The 21,738-nt window shown below is 39.1% G+C and overlaps 1 protein-coding gene across 5 annotated transcripts in view; it reads right to left on the bottom strand.

The window, feature by feature from the left end:
* Positions 1–21,738, bottom strand: part of DCLK2 (doublecortin like kinase 2) — a 79,914-nt gene that overhangs the window by 55,748 nt on the left and 2,428 nt on the right. For all 5 annotated transcript variants that reach the window (XR_006019901.1, XR_006019902.1, XM_042049820.1 and 2 more), the window contains exon 2: positions 10,844–11,178. Coding sequence is in view for 3 of the 5 variants with exons in the window: in XM_042049820.1 (XP_041905754.1) it covers positions 10,844–11,178 (335 nt within the window). In the remaining 2 variants the exon portion in view is untranslated. The remainder of the gene's footprint in view (positions 1–10,843; positions 11,179–21,738) is intronic.

The following is a 21,738-nucleotide window of genomic DNA, read 5'->3' as shown; positions in this document are numbered from 1 at the left end:
TCCTGTTACCTATGTCAATCCAAAAGCAAGAGCAAATCCCTGTCGGGTAAAGGAAGATTAGTGCTTGAACTAGGAGTGTGCTCTTAATGAGGTGACAGACTTCAAGGACTGCAGGTAATAACATCACTCTGATACTAAAACTCCGGGAAATTGTATTGTTTGTGTATGAAAGTGAAGGAGAACAAAATATGGAGCTTTGTGAATGAGATTTCATCATTTGTTCATCATCCCTCTTAGATTTCATGAGCTTAGAATATCCATTTTGCTGCATTTTTGCTTTAAGAAAAAATATAAAGTAATATATTCTAAAATTTGCAAGTATGTATTAAATATTACAAACATGCTCTAATACAACAGATTAGTGTGAAAAAATGATGCAACAGATCCTGCATGGGTACCTGCAGAAGACAGATTTCCCTGCTTAACCCTGCCAGCTCGAGGGAAATGGAGAGAATACTTTTCCCTTCGAGGCAAAAACACCAGCCACAAAGAGAAGTGGCCAGAAGAGTTGTCTACCAGGAAATCTCGCTGTGCCATGTTTTACTCCAATGCTCGTACAAAGCCAATTGTGGTATATGGATTTTGTTTGCAGAGATGGGGGGTTTTTTGAGTCAGATGTTCATTACACCAGCGTGTTCTCTTTGCAAATCAAGCCAGAACACTTTCCAACTTCCAAGACATCTCCAGGTGTCTGCCTGCAGAGCCACATGGGCATATTCTAAGTGTGTGTATTTTTGGGTCCTTTGCAAAATACAGGGAGAATAAGGAATCTCTCATGCTTGATTCTCTCTTGATCAATTTTATCCTGGTTAAATCAACCAGACCCTTGATTTCTTTAAAACAGGAACACCAAGTTTCTACATGCAAGGAAATGGCACCTTCAGAAATCACTTACAAAGAGGATTCTGGCTCTTTTGGTACTCTTTATGGCATAATCATCGTTACTTTTCTTAGCTAACTGGTCTATTTTCCAGAAATTTTATCCATAACTTCCTAAGTAAGTACTAATTGAGTTGAAAGTTCAAAATAAGATGGGGAAAACCAAGAAAAGCCAAATCTACTAGCCAAAAATCCAACTTCCCACTAAGTTTACAAGCTATGTTCTATCCTTTTTTGCTTTCCTCTGAAATATTTTGGTTTCTTTTCATAAACACAGAGGTATCTTGCGCCATGTATCAGTAAATAAAACACCAAATAAATATGAACAAAATAAATATTTAAGAACATGGCATAGATTGCATATTTGCACAACAGAAAAAGAAGATTGTTGGCTCAGTGAACAAGTGCTACAAGAACACTGACTTTTCCTGCCTACACTGTAAACACTGAGTTATCACTCCCTCCTAAGCAAAGCTTTCAATCTGCAAGCCATAAACAGGGTCACTGTTCCTTTTAAGTGCTGGGAAGCTCTTTGCTTTTAAGAGTTGGCTTGTGCTGCTATTACTTCAATATTGCTTTTCCTTCTGAATCTTCAGGTTTCTTTGTTTAAAGGTTCACTGCAAATTAATCAGCTAGCAATATTTTAAACATTAAAGACAAATATTCCTTTCCTCTCTCCAACAAACTGTTTCATGTTTCCTGCCATTAATTTAGTATGGAACAGAACATCATTTTTCTTAGCAACTGGTACAAATACAGAAGTTCATATTTTAAGATTTTAGTTGTGCTTCAGTAGACTTAAGAAGCCCTATCTGATTACAGCCAACCAAGAAGCAGCTACAGATCCATCAACCTGACAACCTGAAGGGCAAATCCTGAAACTGGAAAGTCTGCTTACAGCCTCTGTTATGAACAGGAACAGAGAAAATTCAGGCTTGAAACCCTTTCATACACGGTTGGTAAACAGCTTTACACTGTAAGATGTAACAGGATTCTTAAAGAAAATTTGCATGTTAAAATGTTATAGTGTAAGAACTGTTTACTGAAGGAACACAGGGTAATTTAATTACAGGAAAAAAAAATTTGCAAGATCTCAAAGCAATGAGGAACCTGTGACGCAAATCCTAATCTGGCATATGACAGCTGCAGAATAAATTCAAAAGATTTTTACCAGACTAATTATCTGTTAATGGGCAGGCTCAGCGGGACATAACAAATTCCCAAGGTTTAGTTTCCAAGTCATGTGACCCAATCTTTAGCATGGCAGATGGCAGACAATGATTGCATACCGCTCCTTTATTCCAAGAGCTACACACACCATTTCTGTAACCCATCACTGAAATTATTGTAATCATACATCAACAAAGATACAATGCTACCACTGGTGACACCACTACTTCTGCACTGATTGTTTCCCACACTGTGCAGCATGTCATTTTTATTAAGTGCTGTCAGCTCTTGGTGTGTGCAGAAAAAAATTGAAACCCCAGTAGGATTTATCCTCTCCATAGATCCACAAAGACTTCAGCAAGTTGGATGTCACTTTTAACAGGACACACATGCTTGCTGTTAGCTGAAATATCAGCAATTTTTTCAGTTGCCATCCTCTAATTTAAAAGTGCTGACTTCACACCAGGCTATGATTTTACGTTCATTTTTAGAAATACTCTATTATTTTAACATCACATTTCACCAACCTGCTAGTCTGATGGCAATGGGTATTACTGATCACATCTCTAAACTGTACCTCGCTGAAAAAGATTAAATTCACACCCATTGGACACCAGCTATCGCATTCCCAGTAACGTTACACCACAGTCCCACAGCCAGAATTATGCATCCCTGTGGGAAGGAAAGAGATACGTTCTCTATTCTATCTGTACTATATTCTGGGTTATTGATCTCCAGAAAGCAAGAGTAAGACACAGGGGTTCCCCCGCTGTGACAAATTCTAAAGACCTTTGTTCCAGAGAGACAAGTTTTCCAGTGCTAGACTGTGGCTGTTTCACATGGCATGACCTTTATTTCTTGCATATGCAACAAAGCTGAAGAGCTTCCTCAGCATTATTGTTCACTTCAAGTTTCACACACTCTTCTGAGAGGACTCCCTAGACATTCAAGCCTCTGTTTGTTTTTAAACCCTTTTTCTGTAGCACCTTCAGCATCACGATTTTGATGCTTTGAAACAAAATCCTTACCATTTTGCATTTTTCCTTCCTTAAAATTATAACTGGACTGTAACGCAATCCTCTGGCAACTTTGTAAATACTCTCCAGGCTAAATCATATACCCCACATTATCTGCCTATGTACTTTGCACCACTGCATGTAATGAAAATGCTTTGGAAAGTGTTCCATGACAAATAAGTACCTGGGAAAAGATTTCTGTATTTTCATATTTGGAGTATTTTTCCGATTGCTGCAACTGTGACAGGGCAGGGTTAATTTCAGGTTGGTTTCAGACAAATACTTGCTTCCATATATAACTACAGATGAGAATATTTCTAGGTCCATGAGCAGAGGCCAAAATTATCTCCTCTACTCGAGCATGCTATTTCCTCCTTCCTTCTAGCAATAAATAACCATAGCTCCCAGCTCCGAGCACACCGATTGGAAGTCTGACCAAAAATACCATGTAGCGGTGTCCATGGATGAATTCATTTCCTGCCGTACAGACTTCCTGAAGATTAAAGTCACTTTAATTCTTTTGTTTTCAGTAAGACTTGCAAGGTTTGTATTCCACACTGACTAGAGCTGTTCTCTGAAACAATTCCAGCCTCCAGCACAAGCCCACCTTCCCTTAAATCACATTTCACATTGAACATTAGGAGAGGTTTGCGAGCACTAGGATAAAATGTACTTTAACTGTAACCCCTGCTGTTTGAATTAAGTGGGTTCCAGGTGTGTACACATGCACACTAACAGGCATTCAGATTTTTATCTCCAGCTTAATAGCTCTTCCAAAGTGGTAGATCACCTTTAGCTACTGAAACACTCAAACCCGATCAGTTTTCAGAAACTTTAGACTGTTGGACTCCAGTTATCTGCTGAAAATAATAATTAAAAAAAATCACCTCTTCATTATTCTTACTTTTACAGTAACTATCTACCAGCGAATTCCACAGGATCTGATCTTGACTGTAAGCCTATTATTCCTTTTTCTATACATAGGGAAAACACAGAAAAAATGTTCTTTTGCTATAATTTTGTTGGATTTTTTTGTTCGTCCATGCAAAAAACTTGCTGATTATCTTTCTATAGTCTCAGCTATCCCACTTCCTTCAATCTTTCTGTATAGAACATGCTTTCTTACATATTTTTACTCCTTTCTGGATTTTCCATAATAAAGCTGTCTCTAGCTGGCATCACTGCATTGAACAGGACAGAGCAAAGTGGGCACCTGACACCTACATCAAAAACAAGATGATTGACTGCAACTTCCACAAGGATGTTGGCTTTCCCTCCCTATACACCACGAGTGACACCATGAATTCATCTTCACATCTTCAGCTGTGATCCTTTACCACTTCATCCAGAGCTACTTGTCATTTCCTATCTGCATTGTTAATAACCAGTGAGTATAAGATTACTCAACCTGCTTTGTCTGTAGTTTGTCAAGTTTCTAATCTTCTGTTGTCCAGGTTTCCTGCAGCTCATCTGTATTTATTAAGCATATCCTCCATTCCATCTTCCAGGTCATTTCCAGAGGCTCGTACAGATGCACATTCATTGACCCCTACCCAATATGAAATTCCGGTTTGGCAGTGAGTCATCAATAACCACTCAGAACAACAATATTCCAACTGTGCATTCGGTGAGTAGTGCAGTTTTTCTGGGCCATGCTTCCCTAGCTGACTGATGAGAAAAGACAGCATAAAAAAACCCCCCTTATTTCAGATACAAAGAAGTAGCCACTATTTTCTTCCCCTTGTCTCTCTCCCCAGTCAAGTCATTGATTCATAATTATGTATTGTTAAAAACAACCCCAAAAAACAACAAAACAGCCCCCAAACCATCCCGAAATCCCACTTCATGCACTCAGTTAAAGCATTCTGTGTTCAGAGCTCAACCCAAACCAGCAGGCTCCCTGAACAGACAGGTGCTGTGCCAGTGCCCTTCTGGTCTGTAACACACATAAAAGTGACTGTACCAAACGTGAAATTTTCCAACTTCCAGGTGATACAGGTATTCCACTGCTACATATTTACTCAAACAAAGGGAAATAATCCAGCCAACCATCAGAAAGTTATTCACAACTCCATAATTTTTTTGCCCTGTAAGTCAGAGTTAAGTTTATTTATCTCAACCTTAGGGACCCACATCTCATCTAATGAGCATCAGCTGTAATATAAGATCACTAGACTCATCCAGGACTCCTCTATACTGTTTTTCAGGGTTTTCCTATGCCCTGGAAAGTAATCTTTAGCTCTGCCACAGAGGTTTTGTCTCAAGTTGATCCACTGAATGAGAAGAATGGTTCTTGACATCTAGTACGAGCTTTCCTCCTCTGTAGTGTGTGTATATTTCCTGATTTAACTTCCTACTCTCTTGGAAGATCTCTCTTTTGGAAGTTCTATTCTTTCTCTTTAAAGAAAATCTAAATACAGCTTCTGGGTTCATCTCCACAACACCGTTCACTGTTTCTCACACAGTAATAATTTGCAGACTCATGTCAGCTACAAAAACTCCAAACAAAAGAAAAATCTCCAAGCCAATAGTATCAATGCCTCTTTCCAGCTGATATGTCACTCTTACATTGCAGTGATATCCCACTGCTGCATCAAGAGGTCTCTGCTGCATCAAGAGGTCTCTGCTGGTCCTGCTCCCATTCCCTCATATGATGCTGCACACACTCTACTGAGCTTTCATAAGCCAGTGTAAAAACTGTATATCCCCCCCATCCCAGAATACACATAACTACCACTTGCGTAATTCCCCACAAAATAGGCAGATTTGTATGCTTTTTCTTGTGGATATGAGCCATGAATTCTGAAAAGCCTTTCTATCCAACATATCTACTCTTTCCATAGCTCTACTGGCAATCATATCCCCAGTGTCAAATCCCCAACCACTCTGCTGCACTTTGGCAAATTGCAAACTGTGTTCTAAGAGTTGACTCTACCCCTTGTGACCCTCAGCCTTTAAGATGAATTCAGGGACTATCATTACTATCCAAAATCCCGAAGCTAGCTGAGGAAAGACTCCTTGCCCATAAATTCTTTCTTTGGGATCTGCAATGCAGAGAATTGCTCTCTGCTGCTGCCACTGACATTCCTCTGTAACAATATATAAGCCTTTAAAAGAGTTGTGAGCTATGCCAGGGCTTAAGGATTTCTTCCCCTCATACTTGCAGATTAATGCAACATTTCAGCTTAGAATGTTATCTTAAATTTCAGCAGAACTAGAACTGCAAAAAAAAAAAAAAACCACCAAAGCTGGAGATTTCTGTTCCTGCAAAAATTGCTTGTAGCAGAAATTCAAACCTGTGCCATTTCCAACACATTTGTACAGCACCCGTACTACGTTAAAGCCTGAGATGCAAGATAAAAACGTGATTTACTTTGGTAGCTTTCAACTACAAATCATGCCTGCTAACACTGAAACAAGTTTCTATCACAGTTGTTTCTCACCATGTAATGAGATATCAGCGATGTAACAGTACAATTAAATGTCAGACACAAAAAAGTACACTTCTAGAGCCCAGGCACTAGACTTAAGGAACCTCCTCCTAAAGTAGGAGAGAATTGATCTAAAGGGAAATATTTCCCAAAAAGTACTTAACTGCAATAAAATTATTTTTTAAAAAATCATCTCATACAAGTACGGCTTTGCCAACAAAACAGAAAAACCGAGAAAAATGAAATTCATACATTCTAAAACTTCTCTCAGTACTGAAGCCAGATCTCTGCTGAGATTAAGATTGTAGCAAAAATACTATATTAATGGAAACTTTTGAGATCTGAATGACAAAAGCCTATGTGCCAAAAGAATCAAGAATATGGGAAAATCTGTCACTGTGATAAACAAAATCTCTCCTGCTCATCCCTTGTTTTGGTTACTGCCCTCTGTGATAGGTATGTTAACAGGAAAGCAAATACAAGATTCAGTTTCCAAGAGCTGTCTTCTTTACTAAGGTTTTTGAATCTGTCACTAGAGAATAAAAAAATCACTGAGAAGAGAGCACGATGAGTGTAAATACATCCACATGTAGTAACTGTTTTCTTCAGTTACCTATTTACTTTTAACAAGCACTTAATTAATAAACTTCATTAACAGAAAATTGGGGAAACTTTTGGTTTCAGAGATAGCCACCTGTGGCCCATCAAAAAGGACCTTCAAAAAAGGCTAATTTTTGCTGCATTATCACTATTTTGGGAACAGAGTATAGAAAAGGTAGCTCACCCACCTTTTCAATCCTGTTATGGATATTAATCCATGAAACTGCCACAAACTGCAAGCTTAGCAAGTGTGAAGATTTAATTTTCTTTTGTGTGTCAAATAACACAAGTGTCAGAGTTCCACATGGCTTTTTGTGAGCTCCTCACAGGAAATTTCTCCCCCCAACTCACCATGCAGTTGCTACCCCACACTTCACAGTGACTGAAGCTTGAAGCTTGTTTAGCAAGAAAGAAACCCTCCATTCTCTTCAGAGATAACAAAGGATTAACTTCCCAACTGGAGAAGTTTCAGTCTGACTGTCCTTGCTTCACAGTAGGACAGTGACAGATTCCAGGAAAATGCAGCCAAGTAAGGAAAACACTTTGGTCAAGCAAATATATTAGGCAAACCTCAATGTCAGAAGCACAAAGACTGAAAAAGCAGAAGCCTGCACTGCAAAGTTATGGCCTAGTTACTTTTACAGAAATATTTTTCCTCACTTAAAAATCATCTCAACAGTCTCGGGAAGTAAAAAAAAGTTGGCTGCTCAATAGCTTAAAAATTAGAATTAAGCCCAGTATCAATATAGTTAAAAATAAATCTGTACTTCAGGCTACAAAGCATGAACATGTTACGTTACAGCATTCCTATTGAAACTGAAGATAAAAGGAAACCTTGCAAACATTATAAAATTTTACAATTAAACCCCTGATACTTATCTTTCTTCACACACAATAATCAAGGAAAATACCCAACTCAGGTGGTGTTCTCTGTATTATCATCAAGACGTTGCTACAGACAAGATTAATTAAGTCAGGAGAGTAAATAAAAACTCTTTTGAGGACATCCTTTCTGTTCTACTAATCAGAAAGATCACTAATCAGAAAGATCATAATTTCACTTATGAAATTATCATAATTTCTTCCTACACATTAAATGGTTCTACTGGAATAAAAAAAATCACACCACAAGTTAACAGAACAATGCATTCCCTAATCAAAGGATACAAATTTTATACATGCATGTTTTAAACATCTGAATTTCAGCCCCAATTTCATATTAAACAGAAAATACAACCTAAGCCTGTTCACTCAGGAAAAAAAAAAAAAATCAAAAAATATGTATTTCCACAGAGATAAAAATACAAAGGAGCAAGGAAAAAAATTAGAACCATGAGAAACACAAGAGCTACATTTATAGGAACATACCCATTTACAAAATGCCTTTTTTTAATGGTTGCCTTTCAAGCTGTGCCAACACTACAACAAACATAAAAGATCTGCCTCCCTTGCAGATTTAGAAGAATAAGCAATTACTACATTAGAGAAAATAGGCTCAGAAATTTCCACCAATTGGTAGTTGGCAGCAAAACAACTCTATGTGCCAAACCCCAAAAAGCCCTTCAGCACCAACCTCTACATATACTGGCAATGAACAAACAAATTTAAAAAGACCCTACTGCCTCAAACTGGGGTCAGCCCTTCACTTCGGGGAAAGAGAAATAAACAAAAACCAAAACACAACAAGAACTCTCCATCCTCCTAGATAAGCAATAGAAGGCTTTTCTTTTCGTCAGGGTGTTTAAAGTCATAGGTCTTCTCTTTGGGGCACTCCATCTCACAACCTCCTAAAACACAGTCACACTGTGGTTGTGCAACAAAGGCTCCTTCCCAAAGTCTGTGGAAAAGCACAAGGCCTTTTCTTCCCAGTGGAAGGGAGGCCTCCATATTTATGCACTACTACTGCTGGAACAGTTTACACAGAGAGGCAGCTGCATGGAGCAGCTCTCTGCAGACTGTTCACAGTCAGAATGAGGGATTTCTCAATCCTGCCTGAGAACACTCCTACAGCTGCAGTCCAAGTTCAATGACTGCCTTTACCACAGAAGGGGAGGAGGAGGTACTGCAGCAAATAAAACTTGTATTTTGGAGCATTACCAATGATTGGTCATCCTCACCATGGGCTGAAGACAGTCATCATCCACCGTGGGTGATGGTAACACACAAGCAACATATGTGATATTTAATAGTAACTACTTTTATTGATCCCTGGTGCACTACTGCATCTTCCATATCAATGCAGATCAGTGGGTTTCTGCTATTTTAACAACGCAAGAAGAGGTGAATGTGAACTGACAGTCCCAGCTTTTGCAGTTTCCCTTACTGACTCTCTATTTGCTTGAGAAGACTAAAATCATCTGAGACAGTGACAGAACACTTCATGGGCAGAAGAGACTAATTACTGCATAATAAATATCCTCAAAGCTCTTTTATTATGATTTAAATTAAACATAACAAACACATTTCGGATGTTCCTAGGAAGGATTCTCTGTTAAGAAGTAGCATTAACAAATCTCCTTTAAAAATCAAACCTATTAGAAGAACTAAAGAGCACATCGTCGTGCTGCCACCAAACACTGAAAATCAAGAGTTTCAGCGATGCCTTTGCCTTGCTATATTTTCATCAAAACACAGAAGTTGTTCTTTTCACATATTTCCCTCTAAGAAGTGTATCCAAACACACCGAACATAACCAGAGATGGATCTCATATCAAGGCAATCTCAGTGCATTTTTTTCTGCAATACATTTGTTAGCAGCTTGCACCATGAAAAAGTGTTTTTCAGGCACTAAACATTATAAAAAGCTTGACAATAAAAATGCCCACATCTCTGAACACAACTGAAACTTCTACAATTAGTTCATGCAGATGTATAGGTATGCAGGTGTACAGAAGTACCTGTTGAATGAGCAAGGATACCAATGTTTAGTCAACAGTACAAGAGTCCAGGTACCTGATACCAATGTGATCTAATCTGCAGCCTGTGCTGCTCTATTACCAAAGTCACAATGATGTCAGACTTCCACAGCAGTGTCAAATAAAAGTATCAGGTATCAAAGTCCTGTTCTATGAAGGGCTGAGTCATTAATGTGACTGATCAACAGCAAGTGTATTCCTGGCACTTTAAACTGGTCCAGTCCTGCGGGCCACTCCTTTGTATTTCTGTCCAAGAACACACACATACCACATCATTAACCCTGGCTGTGTTCTTGCAGAGATGAAAACTAAAAGCAAAAAAAAACTAGTTGCGAAGATGTGACCACCCTCCCAGAATTATTCATTTCAGATAAAATTCTTGACCTCAGCTCATGTCAGTTACTACCACTGGAAATAGCAATCTGTTGAAGTGCAATGGAAGAAGACATCAATATTTTTCTTATACCACTAAGCCACTATGTGGTAGTCTGAAAACAGGACCCTGCTTCTGAAAACACATAGATATCTTAATAAGTTCAAATGTTTCAAATAAACTGTATTACTTAATCAACAGGCACATTTTTGGGCAATGCAAAAAAGCTGGCATAAAAATATTTTTTTTTACTTGAATGTAAAGATCCACTTATTTTACATTATATACAATTCTAATTTTGTGGTGTGTATTAATATTTTAACGAAGCTTTTTTAAAGTTGGTGGGTTTTAACTGTCATTATTTGGAAGCAGATTAAAGCATATACAGTAACAAGAATTCAATTTATGAAAACAGAGCATCTTAGATTATTAGATGGCCACAGCAGTTTATTCTCCTACCTGCTTCCCATCCAGTGTACAAAGTCTCTTGACTACACCCGAGTCTAATTTAATGGCTTCGGTGATGTCATTCAAGACCTGTTCGAAGGAATGAGCAGTCTTCTTGTTCAGCAGAATTCTCACAGCTTTCCGTGGCTTTACTCCACTCCTAATAACAGTCACTAACTTGGGTTTAATGAAATCTTTACTCTCCTTCACTTCGCTCCTTGTGGATGTCAAAGACGTCAAGGACCGACTGGACCCAGTCCGTATGTTCACACACCAGTTCGGGTTCACGTTCTTGGTGTAATCAACTTTGCGATATGGTTCATTGGATGCACACACATAGCTTTCACCTGAAAAGAAGAGGACACGTTCACAGTTTGAGGGGGTTTGCAGCTACTTCATCAATTTATAAATTAAACAAAACAAGAAAGACAAATATTTTGGGAGTGATTTACCTGTAGCTCAACAAGGAGGACTGTAAATTATCAGAGCTTTCCGCCCAAACAATACTCTCATACAGTGCTTTCAACAGGTTTCAAAAGACCTCTGGTTTAGAAACAAAATAAAAAGCAGTAGGGACTAATGAGGAGGTTCAAGACATTTCAGACGTCTTTTGGATTTTGAGTCATTTTGCAAGTGCTTAAATTACTTGAGCTCACAACACGACAAGAGCATTCTCCTACAGCAAATATCCAGGTCCTCCCCTATTTATCCCTCAATCATATACTTCAAGATACATACACCCAGGTCTATGCTTAATTATTTTACAACAGCAAGTTTTAACAGAATTAAATTTAAGCACCTCAAGACCCTTACCCTGAAAGGCACATTAATCTAACAGGAGTTACTGACTTTCTACCAATGACACACATTTGAAATGCATTCATGTGGGAGTATAATAGGACATCTACACTATTCTTTCCTAATTCAAAGCTGGTTGTTTGTTTGTTTGTTTGTTTTGGGGGGGGGGGTGTTTGGTTTTGTTTTTTTAAAGAAAAAAAAAAGGACGACTGCTTGCTGCTTATGACAACTCTTTTGACACTTGACAGTAATACTCAAGACGTAAATCATAACCAAGGACATCTTTAACTCTGGGTTATTTGTGTAACCCACATCCTTGGGGTGTCACAAGATGACATCCCAAGACATTCTTGGAAGGGCAAAGTATTGCCAGAAGGATGAAAGGTAAGCATTCCAAACTGACAGAATACACCATTGCTCCAGACAGAAGAGCTATCTATATCTTAAAAAGCTTAACCTGTTCTAAGATTAAAGCTACGCGAAGTCACTGGTGAAACAAACCAAAGTCACCTCTTACACGCACAGCAAGATGAATAAAGAGTAAACATTCATCTAGGGGACAGAATTGTAAGAGTTACAAAATGTATGCCTACATTTAGGTACATTCTAGAAAACTTTTAAACAACACTTTTACTATCCAAGCTCTAGATTGGAGAGCTGATTTATCTTAGAAGTTGCAGAGCTTGTTCTAAAAGCAAGATACTAAACTACTTTCAAAGCCCTGAAGAATTACTGTGAGCTGAAAGACTTTCTTGTTTCTTTTCCAATACCAATTACACTGCTTTGTAATTTATCTTGTATTTAGACCTTCTTGAAACTCTACTTGCTGTATTTGAAAGAACACAGATTATAATTAAGCCAAGTTAACAACAATTTTGTTTGCAAAATTCTGGCAGCCAGTTCTGCCTCCACAATCATCACTGAGACTGTATTCCACTCAGATACTAGGAAACTGGGGTGAGATTCTGTGGATGCCACTGCCTTGCCTGTTCTCTTCCTCTTCACTCATCCCCCTCACTACTCCTCATATTCGCAGATCAAATGGTGCACAAAAACTGCTATAGACAAAACTATTGTGTTTCTCCAAAAAAATTAGCTAAGAGAAAGGAGGTGTTTTCAGCCCATAAACTCCTTGAAAAAGAGCTGCATGCTGCACACTAGCACTAATTTACAGGCAGGAGAAAAAGAACCCCAAATTCCACACAGCTTTGTAAGGAGTGTGGCAGTCTAGAAGCTTGTGCTGCCCCAGAACTACATGCTAAATTGTAGCAAATCTCCAAGCAATCTGATTTTATCAAACCTGAGCAAGATGTTGAAGGAGATGACTTCAGAAAGTCCCTTTCAAACTAAGATATCCTATGATTCTAAAGATGTGCACATCTCTTTCAACAGCTGTTTTCCTCTTCTATCTTGTTATTGCAAAATGGCATGAGATATTCAAGTTTTGTTGCAGCAGCTCAGCTACAATAGAAAGCAAAGGCTTCACCCTCTACATCCTCTAGCACTAGATTCAAAGGACTATGCTTGTTTTCTGAACAATTGCCAGTAAGCCTGTCTCTAAACCCAGTGCTGCCAAATGAGAAGTGCCTCAAGAAGCTGGTAGCTCTAATTCATTCCAGTAGGCTTACTAATTACACCTGCTGATAATTTTGTTATTCTCCCCTCTCCAATTACCTTCCTGCATGACGTAGAACCTAGCAGGGTGTAACTCCAGACTAAGCACCCCAGAGCCATCTGCACCCTCCACTCAGTGGGACAGAAGAGCCAAAATCAGAAGGGTAAAATACAACTCATGGACTGAGATAGAGACAGTTTAATAGGGAAAGCAAAAGCCACAGGTGCAAAGCCAAACAAGGAATTCATTCACCATTTCCCAAGGCAGGTGTTCAGCCACCTCCAGGAAAGCCAGGCTCCATCATGGTCATGGTGACTTGGGAAGCCACACACTGTAACTCTGAACATTCCGTCTCTTCCTTCTTCTTCCCCCAGATTTATAAGCTGATCATGATGTCATATGCTCTGAAATATCACTTGGGCCAGTTGAGGTCAGCTGTCCCAGCTGTGTCCCCTCCCAACTTTATTTTCCCCCAGCCCACTCACTGGTGGGATGGTGTGAAAAGCCAAAAAGGCCTTGGCTCTGTGTGAGCCCTGCTCAGCAGTAACAGAAACATCCCCCTGTTATCAACACTGTTTCAAAAATAAACACAAAACATAGCCCATACCAGCTACCATGAAGAAAATTAACTCTATCCGAGCCAAAACCAGCACAAACACTTAGGAGTTAGCTGTGTGCAAAAGAGTTTTAAATAAATTCTGCAAAATACTTCAAAATTCACCATCATAGAGCATGTTCAGAATTACCCTTTTCAACTCAAAACCCATGCACTTTCTAGACCATTTAAAAAACCCCAACAAATGCACACAAGGTAATTCAAAATTAAATCTCAGGGCTGAAATTTAAATTTAAAAAGTTTAAAAAAATAAATAAAAATTAAAGCTACTCAGAAACAGAGTCTCAAATTTGAAGTAAGTTAATTGCTTTACATAAAGTAAAGGTAGAGGACAAAAGGTCCCTTTGCTCAAGGATTTATCACAGAAGAGTTTCAACAGGCATGCTGGCTTTGTCTTTTACAGACTCATATTCATAAAGAGAGCATCTTTTTTGTACTGTCATGGAGTGTGACCCATTATCTGTCCCTGCTGTACTACAGTACCCTATAGGACAGCAGAAACTGTACTTCTATAAAATTTTCAGTCAATATGAATCCAAAAGGATCTATATTTCTTTAAAATAGCAGTGTAAAACTTTCTGTCTCCTACTGGTTCCCTTGCTTGATGCATAAATAAAATAATTTCTTGATTATCTCAAAGGGTTGCAATGCATATTTCTTCTTGTTACTTCTTTTCCTTTAAGCAGAGGCCACAGCAACAAAACCCAGGAAGTGCTTTCAAGTTAAAACAATGTAATAACTTATAAGAAAGAATTTCAAATTATTTGTTTCAGCTGCATTTAGCCAAGATTTAAACTGAAGCACAAACTATTTCAGCTAAAAAAAAAAAAAGATAAAACCTGCCAAAATGAATGGAAATTTTCCTACAGTTGGCAGATACAGGAAAGTCTAATTACTTGAGAATTTAGTATATTACAGATTGTTTAGTAAGTGTTTTAAAGTCCATGCCTGCTTTCATATACCAGACATATAAATAAAGTTAAGTAAGTAACACAAGTTTCACATGGAAAACAGATTTTACTACTGCACCTGCAAGGCAGGCACATATGGCAAGACTAGAGCAAGGGCTGTAAGTGAGAAAACACATTCACTGAGAGATTTGCTTGTTTCATGACTTAAAGACAAAGGATGAAGTTTTGAAATTATTACTTAAATTTCTAATCATTTTACCACAGACAGGACTTCACCCACAGTTCCTAAGTTCTCTTTAAAAACTTGCAAAATACGAAAAACCCCAATAAACAACATAATGAGGAAGCCAATTGCTGCTCTCTGGATAAAGAATGGTTTTCTAGGAACGAGTTATTATTTGTTTAATGGGGTATACAATTGACTACTTAACAGATGAAAATATGTAAAGAAAAAAATGGCAGGGGTAACTTAAATCACACTTATAAAGTTATAGAATAGTGTATTTTAAAAGCATGCCTGAGAAAACACCATCCCTTGATACGCAAGCATTAATAAAGGTGTGCTATTGTTTAAATTATTTTAGCCATCCTCCAAAGTAGAAAACGCACTTATGTATGTCTATTTGGAAGAAACATCAAGTCATTTGTAGAAGTATTATCTCTTTTTTACATTGATTTTTTGTAGGTAAGAACCTGAAAATGTAATATCATATACCATATTTCCTCACAGCTTTCATGTATGACCTGATTTTAAATCTGCTTGGGATTAATTCATGTATAAGTACACACTTCTGATAATCTCCACAATCTTCCAGAAAATGAATATTTGTAAAATATAACACACAATACTTGATTTTTGAGGGGGTCTAGAGGGGTTGAACCGATCAAATTGATTTCAAACGTTGTTCACAAAGTAACAGATACCTTTATAGTTAAAAATCACGAACGTAAATAAATTTGACTGTTTCACTGACTGCCTTGAATGAGATTTTTCATTTGTTTAACCTAAATACATACCATCCCAAATACAAAGGAAATCTTTTCTGAGACTTTAGTGGCATTTTGATCAGACTGTAGCTTTTTTTTTCTTTTTGCATTTGTACATCTACCAGCCCTAGAAAGTTGACACAACTCCAAAAAGAGGCATAAACAATACTTCAAATATTTACACAGCTGACTTCAATATGGTCAATTTTATGGCTTGAAGGCTCACTTTCCATTTATAATTTTGAAAGATTTTCAAGTTAATGCATACTAGCTTTAACTAGCACAGTCATAGCAGTTACACTATGGAAAGTAAATACCATATCTTCAGCTGACAGCATCAACATTAACATGAATCATCTCCCCAGGTTTCAGACCAGAGCCTGAATTTAGTCACTAATATTACACTGAGATTTGCAGGTAAAGAAGCACACTATAGGCTACTGAAGTAGAAAGATCTATTAATGCTTTCTTATTTTTATTTAAATGCAGAAAAAAATGCAACAATCCCAGGTGTAGGTGACATCTGGGACTCTTGAGCCCAGCCAAACTATTCTACAGCAGAAAGCTCAACCAGGCTGCAGAGCAGTTTTGGCAGAAGTCTGAAACCTCCTTATAAGTTCACAGCATAATTTCAACAGAGCATATGTGTCATCCATCCCATGATTCATTACAGTACCCAGAACAAACTAAAAGTGCTAGCTCTTTCATGAAGAAATCCTGCTGCCACCAAAAACTCCTCAAATGGGGCATATGCTTGCTTTAAAGGAGAAACCTCTGCTGATATTTTGGGTCACAATATAACCAGCAAATGGTGTAAGTCTACTTCTGATTTTCCAAGTCTTATTAACAGTAGAAAGTCAGCCAGAAGACATGAAACACTGCCTGTTGACAAGGAACCATTGCCTACCTCTAAATAATTTAGCTGCACTGAATTAATAACCAGATGCACTATCCACGAAGCAAGAACTGCATGTGTGGTGTGTATATGGCTTAAGTGCAATGTAAAAGGATTCCAGTTCGAGACAGCCAACAGTTTAAACACAACACTTGCCATTCCCTCAGAAGAGGAAAATACAGATAATGAACACAGAGAATGGATAAAAGAGAAAACAAGACTACACTGGTCAATCTGACCGACAAATAGCCATAGGTCATCAGCTGCCTAAATACTGGTTTGCTTACTTACAAACTCATCCACAAAGTTTTTCTTTTGCCATCTATTTCTTCAACACCAGCCCTCAGGAAATGTGCCCTTCCAGATAAAAATGCCTGGATAAGGAGAGTAGGGTGTACACTTAGTAGATGAGGGGAAGGCTGTGGATGTGTCTATCTAGGGTCTGTCTAGACATCAGTAAAGTGTTTGACACCATCTGCCACAGCATCCTCCTCGAAAAACTGGCGGCTTGCAGCTTGGGTGGGGGACCCTTCAATGGGTAAAAATCGGGCTGGATGGCTGGGCCCAGAGAGCTGTGGTGAATGGAGATACACCCAGTTGGCAGCTGGTCGCTAATGGTGTTCCCCAGGGCTCAGCTCTGGGCCGGTCCTGTTTAACATCTTATGGATGATCTGGATATGGGGATCGAGTGCACCCTCAGTAACTGTGCAGAAGACACTGAGTTGGGTGGAAGTGTTGATGTGCTCTAGGGATGGAAGGCTCTGCTGGAGACCTGGACAGACTCGATCTGGGCTGAGGACACAACTGTAGGAGGATCCATAAGGTGAAGTGTGGGGTTCTGCACCTGAGCCACGCAACGATACAGGCTGGGTGAGGAGTGGCCTGGGACAGAAAGGGACACCTGGGGGTGCTGGCTGACAGCAGCTGAGCAGGAGCCAAAGTGTGCCCATGTGGCCAAGAAGGCCAATGGTATCCTGGCCTGTATCAGCCAGCAGGACCAGGGCAATGGTTGTTCCCCTGTACGCAGCACTGGTGAGGCCACGCCTCGAGTGCTGTGTCCAGTTCCAGGCCCCTCAATTTAAAAAGGACAGTGAGGAGCTCCAGCATGTCCAGAGAAGGGAAACAAGGCTCATGAAGGGTCTAGGAAACATGTCTTATGAGGAATGGCTGAGGGAGCTGGGTTTGTTTAGTCTGGAGAAGAGTAGCCTCAGGGGGGACCTCGTGGCTCTCTGCAACTCCCTGAACGGAGGTTGGAAGGAGGCGGGGTCAGTCTCTTCTGCCATGCCTGCAGTAAGAGGAAATGGCCTTAAGGTGAGACAGGGGACATTCAGATGAGGTATTAGAAAAAGTCTTTTCACTGCTAGGGTGGTCAGGCACTGGAAAAGGTTCCTCGGGGAGGTGGGGGAGTCACCATCCTGCAGGTGTTTAAGAAGTATCTGGATCTGGTGATACGGTGAAATGGTTTAGAGGTTACAGTGGCAGTACTGGGTAGGTGGCTGGACTGGATGATCTCAAAGGTCTCTTTCAACCCCGATTATTTTTTTTACCTCTACATGAACTATTCTAAATTCAGCCATGCAATATTAGCCACTAATAAAATGTAGGATGCACCCTGCCCTTTTGTATCATAAGTGTGATACGTGTAGTTTTGAGAGAACACAGCGGCCTGACCTTTTGGAGTTCTTTACAGCACAAGTTTTGTGAGCCAAACCTCACTGCTAAGCATTAAAAAATAGCCTAAAAACATTCAGACTTTTTGTCCTTAAAAATAGAGACTACTAATGAAATACTTACAGATATTTAGTTTTACCTAGCTTTAGGTTAGAAACCAACTGTGGATATGCCACATAGTGAGCAAAAAAAGGAATTAAGTGTGCAACACTCAAAAATCCTCAGTAGCGATATTTGAAACAAAAGTATCTGAATAAGGTTTTCTGGCTTGGTATTTTGCAAGGTTAATAACCACTATCTCCTGAAAGTCACATAAAGCATCACTTTTTAAATGGCACTCTGCAGAACAGAGAATGATACAGCTGACAGGCAAAAACATCCCTAGAGAAGGAAAACTGTTTACATACTTTTTAAGCATGTGTTCCCCTGTGAATCCCATAGGACAGGGCAGGTATCTAGATAGATTTCACCTATTCACCTTATGTTCCTCAGCGTCTTTGGGTGCAACTCTTTAGCTTTGAAGGTACCAAAAGCTGATTACTTAGTACAGCAAGGTAGTCATTAGGGCTACTGACCTTCTTTCTAACTTTAGGAAACACAGCAGAGTGCCCTTTCCATGTTCTGCACACACAAAGCCAAGGAGATTTCCAGAACAGCATATTTACAGCATATATGACTGATCTAAAAATAAAACTACCCCTTTTATGAAGGATTGGGTTATTTCATATTCTCTTTCCTTCCTTACTTTGAGCAACTTCCCTCCTCATTAGTTTCTTACAATTCACTTTCATATCACCTTTAATAACCCTGTATACGTCACGATCTTTCCTCATCTACAGCACTTAGAGTTCCCCATGCACTTTTTAAAACCCGGGATGACAACCAGGATTTTAGCAGATGACTAACTGCTACTAGTTCTATTTTGACTTTATTTAGACAAGAAGAGGTGCAGATAACAGCTTCCTACAGGCTTTCACAGAAACACAGAACAGCTGGGGTTGGAAGAGACCTCTGGAAATTCAACCTCCTGCTCTGGCAGGGTAAAAGCTCTAAGAAGACAATCAATGCCACCTGGTATCAAACACACCTAACACCACGTGCCTTCTCCACAGGAAGTAAATAACCCTTTTCAGGTAAATTACAATTCCCCCATCCCTGAAACTAGGAGATGGATGGTGGTAGAACTATTTTATTTCACTTGGATAAGAAATTAACTAAGAATTACATCCACATTTCATGTCCACACCCAATTGCTCCAGAACTGTGTCACTACAGTGATTTGAACACATATTTGGAAGAATATGCTTTCAGTGTTTTTTAATCCTTCTTTCATCCTTCTTTTTTACTGTTTTTTGTTCAGCTTGCTACGTTTGCCTCTTTTTTTTAAAGCATTACAGCTTCTGGCTTTAGCACAGGAGAGTAATCATACCTTTTGAAACAAGCAAAAATACAAACTGCCTACTTGGTGTTAACCATCTGCTTGCCCTGACAAGAGAAAAGATATTCTTGACCTAATACAACAGTGCACATCAACTAAAATCACAGGTACTTTAGGCAGGATTAAAATGTAATATGCAGTAACAACAATGGTCTAAGGCAGAAAAAACTTGGATTTTTGAACATCTCATTACAAAACACATTCTCTTATTCTGTATTAATGAGGCAAAGCTCATTTCTGTAAATGAGATATTGCCCTGTGCTATGTGTCCTGGCCATGCACAAGGACTGCCCTGACCCGACCCTTCCCACCTCCTGCCCAGTGACTTCCCTACAGATGCCTGTTGATCGTGTGCACAACCATGCAGACAAAACTACTGATATTTTATAAAGGACTGTATTAATTAAGCATTGTTGTTGAAAGAACAAAGACTCTCAGCCATTTTTCTAGGGAACTAGAAGGATTCCCATTAGATGCAAAATCAATGTAACTTCTCGTTTCAGGAATAAAGTCTACACTTGGTTTCCTCTCCCAAAATCCAACAATAACTCCCAACTTTGCAGCAGACTTTTACAATCGGGATTCTCCATGTCCTTCATTAACAAGACAATGAAAGCAAAGGATACTGAGACAGAGCATGACCAACATCCACATAAAACACATAGCTCAGGACTAAAGATCTGCACAGTTCTGCTACCATGGTGTCATATTTTAGGAAACCTGCATTTGTAAGGGACACTGAAGGAAATAGACAAACACTTAAATAGCTAACTCCGGAGAAAATAAAAATTAATCTACTATTCCCTTTTTGATATTGAATGGCAAATATAAAATTACACATGGAATCCCCTATTCTAAAGTAAAAAGTAGTGTTATGTCTGACAGTAAAGCTGAAAGAAAGAAAACTATAAGAAAGTCATAATAATCCCAGCCCCCACCTCCTCTCTGGATCTGCCTGCTCAAACAGATCAGGAGCAGACAATGAAATTCTTCCCTCCTCCCATTCTAAGAAAACAGTGAAAACTGTCAAATTCACGAGCCATATTGTTTCCTAATCTACAGGGGCTGAGAATATAAATTATATTTGCCTCAGGCTGGTCCAGCAGAGCATGCTTTTTTGATTGTCATATCCAGTTAAGAAAAGCAATATGCTTAAAAGGGAGCTTCTATTTTTGACTAATAAACATGCTCTGGTCCAATTTTTAACTGGCTCAACCCATAACAGCAGTATTTGATATCCTCAGTATGTCTATGCATTAGCGCTTTTTCTCTTAAAATGGCAAACAGTAAAACAGATAGCCAAACACAGCCAAACTCAAAAAACCATTTATCAGTGACTCAATTCAGCTTGTAACAATACAGATGTTGCCAGCTTTTATATCCCAGACAGATACTAACCTGATAAATGGGAAATAAGCCTTAAAGAGCTTTCCTGCACTGGGACACGTCACTGTCCAAGAGCTACACACACAGGCTGAAGCTGAGGGAGATTTAATGCAGATCTTGGTTTGGCAAGGTTTGCTGAGCACTCCCCTTCTGCTCACTGCAGAGATCTGCCACTACTGAACCTGAACTGCTGTGACTCCATGTCCCAGTTCAGGAACACTGGGAACATGCCAAGAGACCAGTGAGCTCGGTATTGCATCACGCAGCCATGGCCTGTCTGGTGCTCAGCCTGTGGCTGGCGTGCACTACAGCTCTTTAGTTTTATTTTCTTTTCTGAAAATATTAAAAACCAATACAGCAAAACGCCATGCAAAACTACTTCTGGTGCTTCTGCAGTTCAAGCTTTAGGTCAACACCTATGTTGGTCTATTTACTCGAGACCAGAAATGCAAGCTTGCTGTGCTGTAACCACAAGAAATAAAGACAATGAACCCAAACCAAATTTCTTCCAGCACCTCAAGAACAAAGCAGCTGGCAAAAAACTGAAATAATTTCAAGGAATGATAGACTCACTACTTGTTTGCTGTCCT

The sequence above is a fragment of the Corvus kubaryi genome, unplaced genomic scaffold, assembly GCF_017639235.1.
Source record: "Corvus kubaryi isolate FWS band 111438036 unplaced genomic scaffold, C.kubaryi_AGA036_p1.0 71, whole genome shotgun sequence".
In the NCBI taxonomy this organism is placed as follows: domain Eukaryota; kingdom Metazoa; phylum Chordata; class Aves; order Passeriformes; family Corvidae; genus Corvus; species Corvus kubaryi.
The sequence above is the reverse complement of the archived record's forward strand: the minus strand, read 5'-3'. Positions and strand labels throughout refer to the sequence as shown.